General features: G+C 36.1%; 1 protein-coding gene across 2 annotated transcripts; it reads right to left on the reverse strand.

Moving 5' to 3' along the window:
* Positions 1-1,675: 1,675 nt before the first annotated feature.
* LOC144194445 (synaptosomal-associated protein 25-A-like) lies at positions 1,676-22,850 on the reverse strand. Of its 2 annotated transcripts, none has more exons than XM_077713526.1 (8): positions 22,703-22,850; positions 14,485-14,592; positions 12,554-12,595; positions 11,298-11,346; positions 7,810-7,927; positions 3,265-3,384; positions 2,336-2,480; positions 1,676-2,264 (listed from the first exon to the last, which is right to left on the reverse strand). In XM_077713526.1, exons 2-8 carry the CDS (start codon positions 14,554-14,556, stop codon positions 2,196-2,198), a joined length of 615 nt encoding a protein of 204 aa, XP_077569652.1. In that variant the 5' UTR covers positions 14,557-14,592; positions 22,703-22,850; the 3' UTR covers positions 1,676-2,195. The 2 variants fall into 2 exon arrangements, with proteins under 2 accessions (XP_077569652.1, XP_077569653.1); XM_077713527.1 differs by lacking the exon at positions 7,810-7,927 and adding an exon at positions 8,208-8,325.
* Between the last annotated feature and the right edge of the window lie 639 nt (positions 22,851-23,489).

Consider the following 23,489-nt stretch of genomic DNA (forward strand, 5'->3'; position numbering starts at 1 on the left):
TCCCAATACAATTCTAATGCTGATTTCCGCCACTAGAGAGAGCTTTTGATGCAAAGATGTAAAATTAGCATGCTAGCCCGAGTAAATTATAACCATTTTTAAAAATATATGCTTCAGAAGCACTCATAGTCAGAATTGAAACATTTATGTCCTATATTAAAAATGTTTAACTATATGTAAATGCATTTCAGTCGTGTTGTGTGTATTTGTAAACGTATGTGTAGACATCATTAATAGTATGTATAGCTCCAAAATGGACGACAAGAGGATTAGTTGCTGTAATTCCAATCCTCCACACACTATATACGAAACGCTCATTAATGTAATTCCCAAGAGTCTCACTTTTATTATTATCATTCTTATTTCATGATATCATTTTAAGTATGCGAAGCATTGGGTAAAAATACTCTTTAATTTATAAGTACTTGAGATAAGCACTAACTTTTAACTGACCCTGAAGGAAGTAAAGGTGATTAAAGTAAATGAAAAGTAGTTCAGCAAAAATGTCATCAAAGGCTTGTTTAATCCGATTGTGAATTCATTTCATGCTTTAATTGGGGTCACGTAACTGTGACGGGTGGAACCAGGAATGTTTTTAAAAGATAATTGTTCATCCTTTAACATTAATTGAACTCATTGGGGGAGAAAGTAAGAAAAAAGACATCTAATCTATTTTGACTGGGAAAATGTCTGTCACTGTGAATGTGTCAATAAAGTTGTACAATTTGAATAAAAGTACAATTGTAAACTCAATTTAAATCCTACTTTTTTACTCGTATTTCCTAGCAAGACAACGCAAATACACAAATAAAATAAGCTAGTGACATGCACGCTAATGTAGCTTTGTAAAATGAGAAGGTAGCTTGACTTTGTTTGTACAGTAGTGAAGGTTTTATTGGCTTTTGTTTTCCCAAGGTACAGCTCACAGTCTGGAAAGGATGAAACAAACAGAGTGCCACTATTTAGCAGAAAAGGGATCATATAGTAGTTGCGGGCCGGGACAATGGAGGTTTATAACAGAGGGGTGAAACTCACTTTCAAATTCATGCTGACTAGATCTCATGTGGGCTGGAACTGTTTAGTTTTGGGCCAAAAAATGTAACTTATTTGGCAACATTGACGGGGATGGATGTCATTAGCAAAGAAAAAATAGCATCCATAGCCTATTATTGTCAATATAATTTCATTTTGCATTACTACTTTTATTTTAGGGTATGGACAAGTCACTTTTTGTAGATTTTGGTTAATTTTGTATTAATTTGCTTGTTGGTTTTGCATTAAATGTTTGTGGAATCGGTGGTCGTAGTTCGTTTTGAACTTGTTGATAAAGGAATTGGGAGGAATTTTCTGATTGTTTGTCCACAAAAGTTATAAAATAAACATTGTTAATTCCTTATTAACTCATTGGCTGCCATTGAAGGCGATTTTCAGGGTGCGAATGAATGTGATTTTAGGGAATCGAGCAACGCACTTGATGACACAACTTGCAAAAATCTGTTTTCATGGCAAACTCGTCCAAAAAAAAAATGTAATTCTGCCCATACATTGTGAATCATCTACCAAGTGTCCGTTTGGCAGAATATCCCCACGGACCGGATCGGACCCCTTAGCGGACGACTTCCAGCCCACACGCCGCATATTTGACACCCCCATTTTTTTTTATCCTGTTAGGATATTTTAGTCCTGACCACTTAATTATTCATGAAGGAGTGGGAGGCGGAGCTGAACGTGCTAAAAGCTTAAGGGAGGGGGGTAATGAGGTGGTACTTTCCGGAATGAAGAAGAACGCCAGATTGCGTAATTGGAACTTGGTCTACTCTCATTTATCTCCCTGAGGACAAAAAGCGCATATTTTTTTATGTACAATCTCCGGCGTCACCTTTGAGATGATCGGAAAGCCGTCGTTTTCATTTCGTCGTATCGAAAAAATCCGGATAACAGTCGAGATGAGAGTCTTGGAATGTTCTATAATACATCAAAAAATTAAAAAAATAAATAAAAATGGAAGAGTGAGGGTGGGGGGTGGGGTGGGGGAGAACCAACACAGAACAAGAACGATAAGTGCCGATATGTGCAAACGTCTATCACGATAAAAGCGTCGTTTCGCGGAGGTGACAACGGGGTTTACATTTTTTCTTGATATTAATTTGTGTGTGTGTGTGTGTGTGTTTTTTGGATGAATACGATGTCGCACTTTAGCCACTGCCCAACATTTTGGTGGCGCGCTGGTTGGCTTCGTCGATCCGGGTTTTGTTGGAGTCGGCCTGATGGGATGGAGACGTAAAAGGAGGAGGTTAAAGTGCGCGGGGGGTGATGGAGATGGGTAGTGGCTCACCTTCTCCATGATGCGGTCAATCTGGCGGTTCTGAGTGTCGATCTCCTGGCCCATGTCCAGCGCCATGTGACGCAGATTGCCGATGATGCCACCCACCTGCTCCAGGTTTTCGTCCATTTCGTTCTCGCGGGCGTCGTCCGTTACCCTGGCGATGGGGAGTTGAGGGTCAAAGGTCAAAGGTTTTGAGAGCAATGCAAGATATGTATTTATATATATATATATATTTCTCTCTCTATATATATTTATAAAATAAAAATGTAAATAAATAAAAAATCTAAATAAATAAATAAAATCTAAATAAATAAATAAAATCTAAATAAATAAAAACTCCGAATAAATAAATAAAAACTACAAATAAATAAATAAAAACTCTAATAAACAAATAAAAAATCTAAGTAAATAACTAAAACATTAAATTAATAAATAATTTAAATAAAATCCAAATAAATAAATAAAAACTCTAATAAACAAATAAAAAACCTAAGTAAATAACTAAAACATTAAATTAATAAATAATTTAAATAAAATCCAAATAAATAAATAAAACATCTAAATAAATAAAAAAATATATACAAATACATATTAAAAATAGTTTTAATTGAATGCACGTGTGTATTAAATGACTAAAAAAGCCACATTTGACAAAAAATATTTTTTAAAATATCTTCAAATATTTTTCTCCTGAAGTACACAAAACATGTAACATATACTTTTAACTATATCAATAAATGACAGGGTAAAAATACTAGCAATTATGTTCTATTTGTATAACTATACTTTAAAAAAACATCAATCGAAGTGAAGAAAATGAAATATATTCTTTTTTTTAAATCCATATTCCACCAAAAGAGCAATATTTTTCAAATGTATTTAGATGTTATTTTATAAATCAGAGCAAAGCAAATGTGGACAAAAAAGTCTAACGTTACCTGCGAATGAAGCCCCCGCTGATGGCCATCTGTTCACGCTCGTCCACCACCCGAGCGCCGGGTTGGCTGTTGACCACTCCGTCCTGATTGGCCCCCCAGGCCTGGCCCCCGCCCTTAATCCTACGCCGCACACATCCACAAACGTTACATTCCGGCACGGGCATATTTCACTCCTCAACATGCACAACAGGGGGTGTCCAAACTACAGATGGCGGCAAATATGCCCAATTTCTATTGGCTCGTAAGGCCTTCACAAGAAGGTTAAATTCTGTCTCCCTTTTTTGCATTTCTCAGATTTAACACTAGAGGGCCCTCTCCTGCATTTCCAATCAATGGAGCAAACTATATAATTGCAGTATTAATTCATCATTTTCCAAATCGCTTATCCTCACAAGGGTCATGGGGGTGCTGGAGCCTATCCCAGATGGAGAACCATTCCCGCTAGGGGCAATTTTGAGAGTTCAACAAGCTAGTCTAGCCTAGCTAGCTACCTATTTTTTTTAATGTCAGGGGAATTTTCGAGTGTTCAACTCGCTAGCCTAGCCTAGCTAGCTACCTGTTTTCAAAAAAAAATGTCAAGGGCAATTTCAAGTTTCAAATCAGCTAGCGTAGCCTAGCTTGCTATCATTTTTTTAAATGTCAGGGGCAATTTTGAATGTTCAATGAGCTAGCTTAGCCTTGCTAGCTACCTGATTTTATAATGTCAGGGGGGATTTAAAGTGTTCAACCGGCTAGGCTAGCCTAGCTAGCTAGCTACCTATTTTTTTAAATGCCAAGGGAAATTTAGTGTCCAACCAGCTAGCCTTGCTAGCTACCCGTTTAAAACATGTCAGGGGCAATTTAGGATGTTCAACGAGCTAGGCTAGTTTAGCCTAGCTAGCAATCTGCTTAAAAATGTCGGGGACAATTTACTGTTCAACATGCTAGCCTAGCCTAGCTAGCTACTTGTATTTTATAAAAAAAGATGTCAGGTGAATTTAGAATGTTCAACTAGCTAGCCTAGCCTTGCTAGCTACCCATTTTTTTGTTTTTTTAAACATGTCAGAGGCAATGTAGAGTATTTAATCAGCTAGCCTACCAAGCTACATGTATAAAAACATGTCAGGGGCAATTTAGAGTGTTCAAACAGCTAGCCTAGCCTAGCTAGCTACCTATTTTCTACCCAATTTTAATCCTTTCTTCAACAGATAAAAGTTTGGAGACCCGAGTAGCATTAAAGCCACAATAATCAACCGGCTAGTAGCAAAACACGTGCAATCACATAAAAACTTTTGTGATAATTGATCTGGGATCAATTGCCATAACACAAAAAAACTATTTATGATCATAACAAAAGTTGAAATACATAGAGAAGAGGACAAACACGTTGATGCACGCGGGAAACAAAGAAGGAAGGGTTAAAACATGGCGGCAACTATAAGAAGAAAGCCACATGGTTAGATGAAAGAATTAGAATCAGAAAAAACAGTGTGAAAGATGATTGACATCAGGCCCTTCATTTCATCTGGATGCACAAATACACACAAATACACACCAATACACACAATAGGTTTGCATTCAAATTGGATTTGAATGCCATTAAAACATGCAAGACAAGCATTTTGTTTCTATTGAAAACTAGGAAAGGTTTTTTGAATCAAGTTTTTCATTTCAATGCTAATGTCTCCTCAGTTGAACTATGTTTTTTAAAGTGGCCACTAGGCGGCGTTACTTAGTCCCCATTTAACATCCGGGACATGGATTGAAAGGCTAGATTTATTTGTTTACTGACAGGTGAGTGAGTATGTGTTGTGGTAGTTAGTAAAATGGAAGAAAGGAAATGGGAAAAGGCAATTGACGGAATGGTGTCAAAGTAGTGGTCCGGGGGCCAAATCTGGCCCGCCGCATCATTTTGTGTGGCCCGGGAGGGTGAATCATGAGTACCGACTTTCTGTTTTAGGATCAAATAAAAATGATAGATATAGATTTATATTAAATTTCCTGATTTTCCCCCTTTTAAATAAATAATTGTCATTTTTAAATCCATTTTTTCTGTTTTTAGTTCAAAAATAATTTTGTAAAAATCTAAAAATATATATAAAAAAAGCTAAAATACACATTGTTTTAGATCTATAAAAAATGAATATTCAGGGCCTTTAATCTAGTTCATTTAATCGATTTATTAAACAAATCTAAATATTATATCAAAAATTTCCTGATTTTACCTCTTTTAAAACAACAAATGTCATTTTTAATACATTTTGTTCAGTTTTTAGTGCAAAAACAATTTTGTAAAATCTAAAAATAAATTTAAAAAAGCTAAAATAAACATTGTTTTAAATCTATAAAAACAGAATATTCAGGGTTTTTAATCCAGTTCTTTTAATCCATGTATTAAAAAAATCTAAATATTATATCTAAAAAGGTCATTTCATTGGGGCGTCCAATCAATTTTGACTAGGAGGTCTGACCAAAAAGGACGTCAATGGCAAGAGAAATGTATTTCTAACTGAAAGGGGAAAACGTTGAAGCTCATTTGGTAAAAAAAAAAAAAAAATGTCTGTCTTTTGACCCAAGGCCGCCGCGCTAGAAACAAGAACATGACGTAATGGGAGTGTTACATAAGAAAGCAAAGCGTGTGTGCCTCATCTCTCGTCATCTAGCGCATGAAATGATGTCATTGCAATTGAACTTCATTAAATCCCTTTAGGATTTCTAAGGGGGTGGGGGGTGGGGATAGGGGGCGGGGCTTATGGGGGTCGGTGGTCCTGGGTGACGCTGCTACCTGCGGGAAGAAAAAACCTCTCATCCAATGAGCAATGAAGGGCTTGTGTGAAAAGGGGGGAAGCAGCCCACAAAGGCTGGAGAGAAAAATGTAATTCAATTCAAGTTGAGAAAAAAATCAAAAACAAAGGAAATGAAACCCGTTGTGGCGTTTTTGTTATTTATGCATGCATGCCAGCTTTCACATGAAGTTAGTGCAAGGGGAAATTGGACCATGTTTCAGCCTGCCCTCAACTTTTTAAGGGATATAAATAGTTCATGGGGGAAGAAAGGCTTTTTTGGGGAGTAAGAATGGAATTAAAAAGAAAAAATGCTGAGGCCCTATTATCAAAAGTAAGTATTTTCACTGAATCCAAGCACATAACTTTGGGGTGAAAAATCTCAATTTTGCCAATGACTCCAATCCGGACCACTGTATTTTCCGCACTATAAGGCGCACTTTCAATGGGCTATCATAAAAAGGTAGTAGTAGGGGACTGTGTTCACTATATGGAGCTGTATTAGTAGTAGTAGTAGTAGAAGAGGTAGTAATAGCAGTAGTTATATTAGTAGTAGTAGTATTAGTAATAGTAGTATGATAGAAGTAGTAGTAGTAGTAAAAGTAGTAGTAGTAAAATTAGTAGTAGTAATAGTAGTATGATAGAAGTAGTAGTAGTAAAAGTAGTAGTAGTAATAGTAGTAGTAAAAGTAGTAGTAGTATTAATGATAGTAGTAGTAGTAGTAGTAGTGGTAGTAGTAGCAGTGGCAGTGTTAGTAGTGGTAGTAGTAGCAGTAGCAGTGTTAGTAGTGGTAGTAGTAGCAGTAGCAGTGTTAGTAGTGGTACCAGTAGTGGTGGTAGTAGTAGTAGTAGTAACCGTTGTTGTAGTAGTAGTAGTCTTAGTAGTAGTAGTAGTCTTAGTAGTAGTAGTAGTCTTAGTAGTAGTAGTAGTCTTAGTAGTAGTAGTAGTCTTAGTAGTAGTAGCAGTAGCAGTACTAGTAGTGGTGGTAGTAGTAGTACTAGTAGTAGTAGTAGTAGCAGTAGCAGTACTAGTAGTGGTGGTAGTAGTAGTAGTAGTAGTAGTAGTAGCAGTAGTAGTAGCAGTGGTGGTAGCAGTAGTAGTAGTAGCAGCAGTAGTAGTATTAGTGGTAGTAGTAGGAGTAGTAGCAGCAGTAGTAGTAGTAGCAGCAGCAGTAGTAGTAGTACTAGTAGTAGTAGCAGCAGCAGTAGTAGTAGTACTAGTAGTATTAGTAGTAGCAATAGTAGTAGTATTGTTAGTAGTATTAGTAGTAGTAGTAGCAGTAGTAGTAGCAGTAGTAGTAGTAGCAGTAGCAGTAGTAGCAGTAGCAGTAGCAGAAGTAGCCGTAGTAGTATTAGTAGTAGTAGTAGTAGTAGTAGTAGTAGTAGTAGTAGTAGCAGTAGTATAAGTAGTTGTAGTAGTAGTGGTAGTTAGGGTTAGTAGTGTTTAAGAGTTGCTAAGTGAATTTCAAACAATGATTTACCAATATTGATCCATATGTAAGGCTGATGAAGGATGATGAGGCATACTGGCAGCTTTCGAGGAAATTGAAGTCTTTTGAGTTGCGGCTTATGGTGTGGAAATACTGTAATAAAAATGATATATGTATATACATATATTTTTGTCTGAAAACAGGAGTGTATTCCGAGGGTTTGTCGAAGTCAGGCTGGACATGGCCCCAAATTTCCCCGGTCCATGCGGCACACCCATGCATGCGTTGGTGCATCATCATCATCATCATCATCATGGTCACGTTGTTACGGGGCCCGGGAAGCCCGCCACCTACTTGTTACACGGACATGAACACAGACCACAGAACTGTCCTAGATTGTTCAAATTCTTTTCGGCATCCTTCATGTCCTTATTGATCTGGTCCATCCCCTCCTCGATGCGTTCCAGTTGTTCTGATTAACCACACATTGACATTTTTTTTCCAGCCAAAGAGAAGAAAGAAAGAAAGGTCGGAGGTCAGGGGGGGGGGGGGGGGGGGGGGGTCAGGGGTCGGGGTTTTGACAAAGGAGAAGAAAAAACAAAACAAAGAAAAGAGAAGAAGACTGTGACAAAAGACAGGTGAGACATGACTAGCACCACTATCAATCACTATAGCAACGTGACCACCAAAAACTGGCACTGACAGGCGCGGTAGGCGCGGTAGGCGTGGCTACCGAGCGGGCCGGTACCTACTTTTTAATACACGGGCAAACGAGCCCGCAGCATTGGCCTAAATCTTTTAAATCTTTCTCGGCCTCCTTCAGGTCTGCGTTGACCTTGTTCATGCCCTCCTCCACCCGATCGAGTTGTTCTGTGGTGAGGACAAAGGTGTGAGAGCATTGTCATTGGTGGACGGGGGCGGGGGGCGGAGACGGGGGCGGGGCCAGGCGTGGAGAGGCTACTTTTTGGGTGTGGCTTTATTTTCAGTGGAAGTGAGTATTGATGGAATTTTCACAGGTAATGGAAAATGATTTAGGGGTTTTAAATGTATTGTTATTTATTGTTATAATTATTATATTTTATTTTTATTTAGCGTTATTATTATGATATTTTATTTTTATGGATTGTTATTATTATTATTTTATTTTTATTTATTGTTGTTTTTATTATATTTTATTTGTATTTATTGTTATAATTATTATATTTATTTTTTATTTATTGTAATAATTATATTTTATTTTAATTTATTGTTATTATTATTATGTTTTTATATGTATTGTTATTATTATTATATTTAATTTTTATTTATTATTATAATTATTATTATGTTTTATTTATTGTTATTATTATTATACTTTATTTTTATTTATTATTATTATATTTTATTGTCATTTATTGAGTGGGATTTTAACATTTTTATGAACTTAAAAAAAATTAAAAAATATATTTTTGAAAGAATTTATAGCTGAAAATTGTGAATTTGTGATAATTGAGGGATTACTGTATGGTCAAAAATATTAAATTCATACATTAAAAAAGAACACTTAAAAAAGAAACAACTAAAATTAATTTTATGGAAAAATGTGTACTATAACTGCAATGTATTTATTTCAAAAAAAGTTACTATGGTATGGTGGACGTCATGAGAAAAATATGTCATTCAATTTTGCTTTAAAAAGTATATATATACTTTAAAGAGTATATATAAAAAGTTTTTAGTCCAATATTTGTTTTTTAATCATGTATTTCAATTTGAAAAAGGGGTTTGGAAAAATATTTCACTGTAAAATATTGATTTGTGGAATCAAGTCAAATATTTGCCAAACTGCCAGTAAAAATGAATTGGACTAATTTAATTAGCTTGAAAATTGTTTATTTACTATTTAATCAAATATTTATGCGAACGCCAATTGTGAGGACTTTGTTTTAAATAATGTTAATACTGCTAAAATATGCAAAATATGCTAAAATATGCAAAATATGTTAAAATATGCTAAAATGTGCGATGGGGGCGGGGCATCTCTACACTCAACTAATTGCCAGCCAAGCGCCAAAAATCATTCGGGCTCACACTTACCAATTTTGGCCATTTTACCTGGGAACAAAAGTGGAGTACCCGGAGAAAACCCACCAAGGCGCAGCTACAACATGAAAACTCCACAATACACCTTTTTACCCCAAATTTTAGATCCAAAATTAAATTATTAGCATGTCCAGGCGACTTCTTGTTGTTTTTGGGACATTTTTAGCCATTATTATCATTAATATTAACTTATTTTTAACTCACAGCTGCCTTTGATGGCGCCATTTTGACCCAATGAACAAATGCAAGGGCCACGTTTGACAAAATGTGTCTTAGAAGATGTTATTGTCCATTTTTCTTTCTTTTAAGCCGCCATTTTGGAGAAATTGCTTTGCTAGTTGAGCCAACAATGTCCACTCGCATATGACAAGCAACACGGCCGCCATTCGCACGGTCGATAGAATGTGAAGCTATTAAAAGTCTTTCAAGGTCAGATTGCCACTTTAATAGGTGTAGCTTTAATGTCCATTAGCGCACAGAAACGACACTATGTCCTCTACAAGGAGAAACTCTTAAAGGGACAGACTTTCCAAAGCGCAGTTGCCATTTTGGATTTTTCTTTTATATATACAAGTTAGGATTTTTTGGATTTGTTTCTGTGGTGGACTTTTGGACGAAATTGACGATAAAAGCAAGAAAAACTGGTGATTTTGAATTGAGCTAGCGAGCTAGTGAGCTAGCTCTATGTCCACAAGCTAATAGAAATTAGCATATAACACACACAGCTGCAACAGATACAAAGTCAACAACAGGTGCGTCTCTCTGTTTAAACTAATGAAACCGAACACTTCAATGAAAATGACGTGTACTTTTGTTCCTTGAAATCACAAACAACAAAATAAGTCGGCTAAGCAATGCTAGCAAACGCAATTTTACACAATTAATCCTTAAATGGATTTAATAAGTATCACTGGCATATAATAGCAGCCAAAAAAATAATGATTTATATGAATTATTTAGCATTTTGTGGCTTGATTAGATCCAAAATGGCGGCGCGCACACGGGTGCAGTGGCTCTTTGCTCTCCATTAATGGGAAAACACACTTTGTGGAATAGTACCACCAATTTTGTTATACATGGCTGTATATTATAATAAAGGCATTTGTTGATTGATTTAATTTGATTCCTTTGATTAATTAAGCTAGCATGATGACAATAAAGACTTTTGATTGCTTAATTTTGATTGATTGCTTTGATTAATTAAGCTAGCATGAAAAACACAATCAAAATGTGGATGGTTTAGTATTTTTTTGCTGCTTAATTTGATTGAGCTAATGTGAAAAACACAAAAAAATGCATTAAACTTAGCGGTGTTGACCTTTCGGTATATCTTCATTTACAATTCAGGGCTTTCTATAATGATTATTTCACAAAAAGGACAAATCCATTCTTGCCGTTAGCATGTCAATAAGCTATTAAGCTACATCATATCTTGATATTAGACCGTATAGATATCTAGTCAAAGCCCTAATGAACACATTGCCATTTTTAGAGTGTCTTGCTGAGTAGGAATCAATAGAAAACATTGGATGGCAGCCAAAATGAGCATCGTAACAGTTTCCCCTGACTAAATTCTTGTGAAAACATAGCGCTTATCGCAAAACCCTTAAGCTCATCAGGGCCTTGTTTCGCTTTGCCTGAATTATTAAATGCTAGAGCGAGCGCTACGTGTTTTGCCGCAGTGGCGGGAGAAGCGGAAATGAAGTCAAAAGCTTACAAAATGGAGGTTTGGCGACGTGTTTTTTTTCAACGGGACTCACCTCCCTGCTCGTCCAACATGACCAGAGTCCTGATTCCGGCATCTTTACTCTATTGGAGAAGAAAAAATGACAGGAAAAATGACTTATTTAATGTAGACTTAATGCAGCAGAATAAATAAACGACCCTATTTTCTCTCGCATATAAGCCGCATTCGTGTATAAGCCCTATTCAAAAATATAGGACGGCTATGGGTGTCAATTTAGAATCCAATTTTCACATTTATGTTGTTCCCCTAATAATCCAAAACATAAAATCAAAAATAAAATACTATAAATTGTGCGTTTTTTCCGCAATTTTTCAGATATTTTTTTAGGAATTTTTTTTGAGGCATCATAATTTTTATTTTTTTAACCAATGTGAACATTGCCCTTAAAACTATTACATAAATAAATATAATATTAACACGAAAATAAAATGGAGTAGATTACAAAAACCTATTTTACTGCCATTTAAATGAAATTTGATTCTGTCAAAATAATAGTAAACAAAACTACAACATTTCCAACAATTATTACAAAAATAAAAGCAAAAATATTTTTCATTTATGGTTTAAATATTTTTCATTTATGGTTTAATAGCTGTCATTTAAAAGAATAAATCAAAATAACCCGTTTGTTTGCGCTTGCCAGCATTCCCAAAATAAAATTCACCTAAAATAACCTTTGTTTTCCTTCAAATTCCAGTAGCCGACTTCTGATTGGTCCTCATCTCCAGCTCGCTACTAACCCGCCGTGACTTTATGAGGTCACGCCGCCATCTTACACGCCAAAGGTCAAGCGCCAAGACAACAAACGGCGAGTGACATCATGGTGAGACATTAGCGACATTAGCGACGTTAGCGACGTAGCTCAACGATGACTACGTTCTTAAAGCCCCGTATTTACGGCAAGCTAACGTGCGTGCTTATTCAATTAGCTTAATCTTGACGTTTGCTCCATGAGCAGGTGGCGCGCAAGGGCGCCGGAGGATGAACGAGCGGCTATTCTTTGCCCTCTTTGTTGCGTCGGGACGCCTAGAGTGAGTGGGACTAACATACGCCATCCCGCCGCAAGTTAACGGGCGTGCCGGCACAATTTATGCAAACGTGGCCAGCTGCCGTGGTCTTTCGCTGTGCTATTTTTAGACGGCGTGGCTAGCGCTAAAGAGTGGATGTTGGCGGTGGTGCTGGATTTTTTGGAGCGCGAGGGCCGCGGGGGGTGAGGGGGGATGGTGTTTTTTGGGATGGACGAGGAGGGTCGGTTGCTGCTGAACTCACCTCCTCCACCAGAGCCAGCATGCGACGAGTGCTCTCCAGGGACTGGAAGACAAAAGGAGGGTTGATTTAATACTTTACATTTCATTTCAATCAGGCATCCATCAAGACACCTTCTTTTCTTCTTAATTTCTATTAGATTAGATTAGATAACATTATTCATCCCATATTGGGGAAATTTCATTGTCACAGTAGCAAGTGGGTGAGAATACAGACACAGCAAAAGACATTTTAGACAAAAATAAATAGTTTAGCGTGTTAATAAATAAATATATAAATATATACATTAATATACATGAAAATATATATAAATTGATAAATATATAAAAATATATATAAATTAATAAATATATAAATATATATATATAAATTAATAAATATATAAAAATATATATAAATTAATAAAAATATAAAATATAAATAATTTAGTACGTATATAAATAAATATATAAATTAATCCATATATTAAAAAATATAGAAATCAATAAATCTATAAATAACTATATAAATTAACACATAAATAAAAATATATTTTTAAAAATTAATTTAAAATATATATATTTATATATATATGAATAAATAAGCGTGTCATTAGCCTTTGTTCCTTCCACCCTCAATTTCCCTTCTCTCTCCCTCCCTCCCTCCTTCCTTCCTTCCTTCCTCCCTCGTTTCCTCCTTCCTTCTGTGTCCTTCAACCCTTCCTTCCTATTTCTTGCTTCCTTCCATCTTTCACCCCTCATCCCTTCAAACCCCCCTCCCCCTTCTCTGCATCCTTCCTTCCTTCCATCCTGCATGACTCCCTCCAAAATGTCCTTCCAGCATCCCTCCTCCCCCATTTCCTCCTCTCCCATCCTTCTCTCCCTCTCATCAGTCTGCACCCCATGCCCTCCCACTCATCCAATAGTCACTCCATTAAGTCTCATCCATTACACAAATCCAATAGTCCTTCCATCCAAGTCTTTCTAATCAAGCATGCTACCATTTCAACATCCATCAAACAACTTTCCATCCATCCTACCTACTAACCACCCACCTACATTCTTTCCTACCTTCCATCTCCATGTGTTTCATCCCTCTTTCCTTCCTAACTTCTATCTATCTCTCCATCCATAGATCCGGCCAAGTTTAACATAACCCATCAATCCATTCTACCCATGACCTACATTCTTTTCTACCTTCCATCCATGTTTTTCATCACTCCTTCCTTCCTAACTTCTATCCATCCATCCGTAAATCCGGCCCAAATTTAACATAACCACCCACCCATCCATCCATCCATTTATCCTACCAACCCACCACCTACATTCTTTCCTACCTTCCATCCATACATCCATCCATGTTTCCATCCCTCCTTCCTTCCTAACTTCTATCAATCCATCCATCCATCATCCATCCATCCATCCATCATCCATCCATCATCCATCCACCATCCATCCATCATCCATCCATCATCCATCCATCATCTATCCATCATCCATCCATCATCCATCCATCATCCATCCATCATCCATCCATCATCTATCCATCAATCATCCATCCATCCATCCATCCATGATCCATCCATTGAGCATCCATCATCCATCCATCATCCATCCATGATCCATTCATGATCCATCTATTGAGCATCCATTGAGCATCCATCAATCATCCATCCATCCATCCATCCATCATCCATCCATCCATCCATCCATGATCCATCCATTGAGCATCCATCATCCATCCATCCATCCATCCATGATCCATCCATCATCCATCCATCCATCCATCCATCCATCCATCCACCCATTCACCCATACACCCACCCACCCACCCATCCATCCATCCATCCATCCATCCATCCATCCATCCATCCATCCACCCATCCACCTTTCCTCCCTTCCTACCCATCCCTCCCTCCCTCCCTCCATCCATCCCACCCTCTCACGACGACTCACCTCATCGGCGACCTGGTCGGCGCGAGTCTGCAGGTCGGACAGCTCATTGCGCATGTCGGCTTCGTCTGCCATGGCTGGTCTCCAATCTGCGACTCAACGACGACGGAGCTGCAAGACAAAAGGAAAGACGTGAGGACGTGAGGACGCGTCCACTCGACGGCAAAGGACGTCAATGGCTGTGGCGTTTAAGCGTCAGGGAGTTGAGGCGGCGCGATGATGTGAAAATATATCTCCTTCCTCGGAGATGTTTAATAATTCAACGTTCGCTTTTTTGCACTCTAAAATATTCATGTTGACATTTTTTCATTTGCACCGTGGCAATAATCGCAAGGAGGGCCGACAAGGAAGAATAATATCGATTCCGTTTGCCTTTTCCAATGGCCGCCGGGTATCTTTTCACTTCCCGTGGCGATGGCGGCGCCTCGGCTCGCTTATCGATCCTCCGCTTATCTTACTGAGGCGGGGCCACTTCCTGTTGGAGGCGTCAACTTTCAATTTCCGCAAGTTTGGTCGGATGAGATTTTGGAATCTGCATTATGGTCTTAAGAGACCAAAAAATTCATTATTTTTTTAAAAAATACATTAAAACATTTTAAAAAATCATTAAAACATTTAAAAAATACATTACATAGGTAAATAAATAAATAAGTAAATACATATTAAATCAATTAAACAAAAATTATAAATAAATACATTAATTAATAAATAAATAAATTAAGTACAAAATAAATGAAGTAATAAATTAAGTAATGAATAAATTAAGTAATGAGTAAATTAAGTAATAAATAAATTAAGTAATAAATAAATTAAGTAATAAATAAATTAAATAATAAATAAATTAAATAATTAATAAATTCATTAAAAATAATTCATTAATAAATAAATCAATTGATTAACAATATATAAATAAATTAATAAAATACACTTAATACACTGAAAAATAAAAACAGATAGTTAAAAAATACAAACAATAAATAAAATGAAATAAATACAAAAAAAATTAAAATGAAGCGGCTAGTTTCCGACTGCACGGACATCCCCGCACAGGCCTAACGGCGCCTCCACCGCCGGCCTCCCCAGCCCAATCAGCTACTTTGACAGACAGCGGCCGCCGGGCTCAGAAGGATTAAATCCCGAGCGAGGAAAAGAGGATTTGATCTGGCACTACACTCCACGCCATTTCCTCTCTTTGTCTTCCCTCCACAGCGGGGAGGCCGGCAGCGAGTAACCATTGACGGCAGCAGACGTCCAATCATTTTGATTTGGAATCGGTCACTCCACCGAACATTTATCATTAGCAATAGCAGCAATGAAAATGTATCAGATTTTGTTATTTTAGCATAAACAATGTTTTAGCTAGGCAAGATGCCAAAATGTAACATTATGTCAAATTAAATATTTAATCTTATATCCTGAATTTCTTCCCGAAATCCAAATGTTTGTCCTTTAATACCGAATTGAAATCATATCAAATCTCTTCCCTCAGGTGAAAATAAGCATCATAAACAAACGTTGCAAATATTACCAGTAGCACTGACATAATCCACGGATAAATCGCTGTTAATCGCTGACTTACTTTGCCTTTTGGATCAATTCGATAAAATATTTGGTTCTGTTTGTCCGTGAAAAGGAAATAATAATAATAATAAATGTGTGCATCATTTTCAGGATATTTTGAAGGGAAGACAAAAGCAAACAACCCTCGATAGGTTGCATTTGAAAGTTAGGGTGGAGGCGGGGCCAAAGAGCCAAGAAATGTATCAAAATTTAAAGCAAAATTAGAATTAAATTTAGTCTAAAGTGAGATTAAGCTTATCTTTGAGTGTTTTTGCATCATAATCCAAGTTTATTTAAATTTGTTTGTTATGTTACGAGCATGTTGCCAGGTAAAAAGTCTGATTTTAGTACTATTAAACACATTTTAGTACTATTAAACACATGTTAGTACTATTAAACACATGTTAGTATTATTAAAAACATTTTAGTACTATCAAACACATTTTAGTATTATTAAACACATTTTAGTACTATTAAACACATTTTAGCACTATTAAACACATTTTAGCACTATTAAACACATTTTAGTACTATTGAACACATTTTAGTACTTTTAAACACATTTTAGTACAATTAAACCACTAGTTACTTCTTACTTAGTTAATAGATGGCAAATTAGAACAAATAAAAATGTTTTTCCGATCTAACATCCTGTTTTTGCTGTTTTTTCAGAGGGTTGGAACAAATTAATTAGTTTTTAGTTCATTTCTATGGAAAACATTCATTTGAGTTACGAGTAAATCGACATACAAGCTCAGTCCCGGAACGAATTAAGCTCATATCTCAAGGTACCACTGTAGTTGGAAGACAATTTCTGTTTAAACCATGACATCATCAACCCCAAATCACCGCAAAATATTTATAAAGTCTGCAAAGATGTTTACCAAGATTTCCCACCTGACATTTGCAAAACATTACCGTCAGACAAAGCAAAATGGCAAACATCAATTAGCGAAGACCTCATTAAAGAGGTGGAAGAAGGTAAATAAAATAGAAAAATAGCACAAAAACACACCCACACAAAAGCACAGTAGACTGCGTGCATAGCATGCGTGTGTTTGTATTGCCGCAACATGCTGACCTATCAACAGGAAGCACACGCGTGTGCCAAAATGTAAGCCGGCCAGAAAGCATCATGGCAGCCTGGAGCTTACACAAAAAAAACTGCTTCCTTTCAACTTAGCTACTTTAATGATTCATTGCTAATATATATAAAACCCGTGTGCGTGTACACGAGTAACATATTTTCACGAATATAAGGCGCACTTAAAAGTCTTAAATTTTCTCCAATATAGACAGTGCGCCTTATAATCTAGTGCGCCATATATATGGGAAAAACAGAAAACCAAAAACGAAAAACCACCACTTTCGGATATTAAAAAAAACACAAACGCCTGAACTCAAACAATACTGTTAAATATGCAGACGTCATCTTAGTTTACAACATCTTCCATCATATAGCTCCTCCCCCACTGCAAGATTTTATACCAAAAAAATCCAAAATATCAACAATGGCTGGCTCTAAACTCATGAGTGCTTCATACCTGTCAATAGCAATTACCGTATTTTCACGACTATAAGGCGCACTTAAAAGTCTTACATTTTCTCCAAAATAGACAGTGCGCCTCATAATACAGTGTGCCTTATGATACAGTGCGCCTTATAATACAATGCGCCTTATAATACAGTGCGCCTTATATATGGAAAAAATGTCATTCATTGAGGGTGCGCCTTATAATGCAGTGCGCCTTATAGTCGTGAAAATACGGTAATCAAAGCCCTTCCACACACATACACCAAACCCATAATTTTCCCATAATAGTTGAAAGCAAGCGCAAACTGTCATGCTACAAATGAACAAATTAAAAGTGTCCTTTTGAAAAAGTGAGAAACAGTAGCCCGCCGAGAGAAATCTGCCGTCACAGTGGCGTGCCTATAAATATGACTTTTTTGGGGGAGCTATTTGCGGCGACACACGTCAGTGCTGAAAAAGGACATTTGTTTTTATTAATCGCCATGAAAATGATGAAACGCCGCCTTGAATTCTTTGTCTTTTCTCTTGTGTGAAGATAATGAGGCGGAAAGAAAGTGTACGACTATAAATTGGACGATAAACTGAGCAAAAGCAGCAAATGTATCGATTTTTATGGGCTAGATTAAGAGTTATATTTTCCCAAAAGACTGAGTTTGCAAAAGTAGGAGCATGGCTGGTTTTGTTCAATGTGCCTTTAGCATTGGTCCCAAGAGAGTGTTGCTATTTTTGAACATTTATTTATAAGTACTATCATACTTTTTATCTATTTATTTATTTTTTTTAAAGGCTGGTTTGACAGATTTGTTTTGTTTTAAGTTTGCTAGAATAGCACTGACACAATTTTGCTAGGAACTAAAAACACTTTTTTGTAGACAGTCTCAGTCTGATGCTCGTTTCTATTAAAATTAAAATAATAAATATATACGTAGTTGTTGTTTGAAAGTTTTTTGTTGTTGTTTAAAATAGGTTATCTACAGTTTGCTATGTAGAAGCTTTTCGTATAGATCACAGCTAGCCAAGTTAGCTAGGCACTAAGGATTTTTTTTATCGCCGCCAAAGTCCCAGTCTGATGTTTTTTTTTCTGTTAAAATGAAAATAATAAAGCTATAGGGGTAGTTTGAGTGTTTTTAATGGTTATTCGCAGATTGCTATGACGAAGCTGTTTGGATAGCACTCAGCTAGCCACATTTGCTAACCGCTAAGGGGCCTTTTATCACTGTATAAGACTGTTCAATGCTTGCTACTATTAAAATTAGCATAATAAAGCCAATAAAACGTGGTTTGAAGTGTGTTTTTTAAGGTTATCCATATTTTGCTATTATGTAGAGTTGCCATGGTAGAACTCAGCTAGCTATGTTAGCTAGGCACTAAAGGGATTTTATATTTTAAGACTGATGCTACACGCTATTAAAGTAAATAGAGCAAAGCTAACAATGGTTGGTTTGACAGATTCTTGTTTTTTAAAGAGATATTCACAGCTAGCTTTGAGGAAGCCGCATTTACAGCTAGCTAGCTATGAGGAAACCGCTACAACACAAAATTAGCAAGCACTATTTTTGCTACATTCTACTCAGACCAATACTGCTATTAAAATGATATAATATCATATAATGGCGAGTCTTAAATAATTTGACTGATTGTAAAAGAAATGAAAATAAAACTGCAATGCTACAGCTAGCACAACAACACAACAAACCAAGCAAGTTAGCTAACTTAGCATCAGCCCCCCTCATTTACCTTTTTTAAGACTATTTAAAATGACACACTGCCACATCACACACCCCACACATTTTCCACTTAACTCCCTCAAAACCTAAACATTCCAAAATATTAACCCAAAAATATTTGGGAATACCGAGCGTGGAATATGAAATGGGAAAAGACGTCGGCAGATTCAAAGCAATAATCAGGGAACGCCTGCCTGCCTGCCTTGCCTTGCCTGCCTGTAGGGGATAATCACCGCAAAGCCCCACTGTCCCATTCACTGAGGATAAAACCCACTGGATTAATAATACACACACACACACACACACAAAAACACGACACTGGCACACACATTCACGTGCGCACGGCAAAACAAGACACAAACCACTTTCTCTTCTTCCATAGATTTCCTTCACTTGAGCTTCCCACGTCCTTCTATTTATAGAACACTCACTTATTTGACATACTTGGAAAATGCCCCAAGCTTTAACACATTCATTCATTCATTCATCTTCCATATTGTGTATCTTTACAAGGATTGCCTAGACATATTAAGACTCTAGTCTAGGGATGGGTAACTTTTTCAATCCAGGGGCCATATTGACTTTAAAATTTTGACAGATGGGCGGGGTCAGCATAAGATATGATAACATAGAAAAAAGTGCATTCGTTAAAAGTACATATGAAACATAAACAGAATAAAAGGACTCAAGTATTAAAATACTCATCACTCATCATTAAAGTAAAAAGTATAAAGTACAAAGTAAAAATGAATGTATTATGAAATATAAAAATTTTGTTTAAATAAAGGGAAGGGCTCTAAAACACGAAAACAAATAAGAGTGGACAGAACTACTGCCACTGGCTTCCGCATGACAGCGCCATCTTGGGGAAAAATAATAAAAATTTTAAAAAAAAAATTAAAAAAAATGGACAATGTCGGTGGGCCGGATTAAAAGGCCTAGCGGGCCGGATGTGGCCCGCAAGCCGCAGTTTGTCTATGCCTGATCTAGTCCGATTTGTTTTGTGTTTTTTAACGTGACTTACTTTTGTCTAACTCTATTCAAAATGTAGAATTTTTTTGTCCAATGCCATTTGGACTGGGAGGTCTGGCAGAAAATCATCGTTAAGGTCAGTTGGAGTGGATGACATGCGTCTCGTTAATGTTAGTTAAGATATTAGCGACAGTATTGTCAGAAATGCTATTCTTATTCATAGGCTGAGTTAGTGAAAGATCTATGGGTGCGTTTTTTGGTTTGGCGAGGAGGCGCTGGCATTGGTTAGGCTGAGTCGGAGCCCCTCGGAGGCTCGTCACTCTCTTTGCTGCTCTGTGACGGACGGCTCAGTGACAACAATCCTCGGGCGCTCTAAACTTGCTTTCTGGCTGTGTGTCTCAATGTCTTCCTCATTATTAGTCTTCAAAGGGCTGAAAGCAGACTCGCTGTCCTTTTTACTTCACTTGCCTTTTGAGATATAGACGAAAATCTGCGGTAAGTATGTTAACGGAAGGTGAAGAGAAATTGGAAACTGTGGCTGGAAAATGTACATAAATGTATTTATTTATTTTAAATGTATCAGTTTATTTATTTTTAAATGTATTTGTGTATTTATTTAAATATATGTATTTATTTATTAAAATTTTAAATGTATTTATTAATGTATTATTTTTATGTATTTATTTATTTAAATATATTTATTTTTATTTTTATGTATTTATTTATTTGAATTTATTTTTTATTTTTATGCATTTATTTATTTATGTAAATATATATTTATTTATTTTTTCAAATGTATTTATTTATTATTTTAATTTTTTGTGTGTTTATTTATGTATTTATTTTAAATGTATTGACTTATGTTTGTATTTTTCTGTTTGTTGTTATTTTCTCACGTATGCTTTATTTTTCTATGTATTCTTTATTTTTTTAATAGATCTTTTATATTTTTATTTTTCATTTTATTTTTTTAAATGTAAAAAATGAAAAATCTTAATTATAATTAAATGCGGTAAGAACGTTTTGGTAAAAAAAAGTCCAATTAAAAGGGAATAAGGGACTCGTCATTCATTCATTTTCCATTTCATCTGATCCTCACAATGGTCACAGAGGGTGCTGGAGCCTATTCCAGCCAACTATAGGGAGGATACATCCTGAATTGGCTGCAAGCCAATCACAGGGCAGGGACTGAACTGTACACTTGCTAACGACCAATGCTTTAACATGAAAAGTGAAATATATATAATCAAAAACAACAACAAAATGGAGACATTATCACTATTAGTATGCTCCAAAAAAATAAATACAATATGTATCGTTCTTCTTGCCCATTTTTCCTCTTTTCAGAAGAAAGTAGCAGTAAACAAGCTTGCAGAATCGAGACAAAGGATCGAAATAGTCGCGGAATAATAACCGGCTGCAAAAATGAGAAAATGAGCCCACAGTTGAGAGCCAATCATCTCGATATCACGCTGTGTTGATGTTGTCAGATATGTTCAATCAATGACAAACTACAATTAGGGTTTTAAAAACACTTCAAATGACAGCAAGAAGCCTGATTGCCTTAAAATATGAATTTGACTGCAACATCTCTAATTGTCAACACAGTAATGAGACTTTTGTATTATATTTCATTTAAAATTGTCTTTTGTACTGCTAAGAGGTTGCATAATAATGGAAAATATTAGGAAAATATTTGTGTTTGTCTATTTTTTTGGTATCCTAAATATAGAATTTGAATAGGGAACGTGTACAATTTGTATATTTACAGTAATTAAATATATTATAAGCAATTTATTGAAAATAAATGTGTTTCTGAGCATTTTTTGGTCCAAAGTATACAAATGAAGCAGTCACGAGATGACCACAATATTAAAAACCATAACAATGAAACGAATTAAGATGATTCTATGTTTATAATGCAAGATTTAAAAACATAATAAATACATATAATAAATAGGACTGCCCTCATTCACTCATTTAACGCAGGTGCAATTTTTTGGGACACTTTTCCTACATTTGCCAAAAAATAATACACCAAAAGAGGTCTTTCAAGCTAATAGTTAATTATTTAAATACGGGAAAATCACAAGGCGATATTTGGTTCCTATTTACGATGTGTTTTGAGTCCCTAATCGCCGCCAATCGGATGACGACCAAACGCGGAGCTGTCCTTGGTGCTGAATCTCCTATCGGCAAGAAAGTGGGAACTCAAGCAAACTATGAATATCCATTAAAATAATATCCCCATCAAAATAATATCCCCATCAACAATAGCGACGACGATGCATGCGCAACGGCAACATTCGATCTTGGATCAAATCAAAGTTGATTCGGATAAATGCCGAAATTAATTCATTAGTAGAGAAAATTGATATCGTAGTAGGGAAGGGGATAAAATAATAAAAATAATAAAAGAAAGACTAACCTTATTTAGCAGGTTTTGTCCTGGCGTCTTTCTATGAACCGACAGCAATAGATTCCGCTCGCTCACAGATGTCCGCACGCACGCGAGGGAACACGCACGCGCTTACCGGTGATGGCGGCTGGGCGTATCCGGTTGGGTTTCCCTACAAAATAAAACAAGGAGCGATCTTGTACTTTAAAATTCTACCTTGGTCGTTTGTTTTGATTACGTAAAATGTCTACTACTATAGGGTTTTACATTAATTAAACTGTTTATTATTTTTTTGTATTATATCATAATAACATATTTACAAATATTTAGTGAGCGACTTTCTTTAATGATAGCAGATAAATATACAAGACAGTTATCTAAAATAAGAGATACTCATGATGCAAACTACATTGTTGTTTGTTTTGTAGTATAGCTATTTATATATACTACAAGAACATGTACCAGAACATTTTTGTTTCTAGAACCTTTCCCCATGACTCTTATTTTGACGATTTACTCACTCCGTTTCCGGCAACATTCTGGGAGGCTCGGCGACAAAATGGCCGCGCCCTCTGACGTCAGGAAGACGGATTAAATAGGGGCAAATGCGGTAAACAATACAAAAACTACATAAAGGCATCAGGTGAAAATTGGGATCATCATTAGTAGTATTTTTAAGCACTTTTTTGTATATTTAATTCTATATTAAATGGTGAAAAATAGTTTTGGACATATATTATTCAAAAATAAATACAAATATAGTTTTGCCTTGCTATATAATGTAATTATTTTTTTCATATTTTCACAAAGGTAGTTT

The sequence above is a fragment of the Stigmatopora nigra genome, chromosome 3 (genome assembly GCF_051989575.1).
Source record: "Stigmatopora nigra isolate UIUO_SnigA chromosome 3, RoL_Snig_1.1, whole genome shotgun sequence".
NCBI classification, from domain to species: domain Eukaryota; kingdom Metazoa; phylum Chordata; class Actinopteri; order Syngnathiformes; family Syngnathidae; genus Stigmatopora; species Stigmatopora nigra.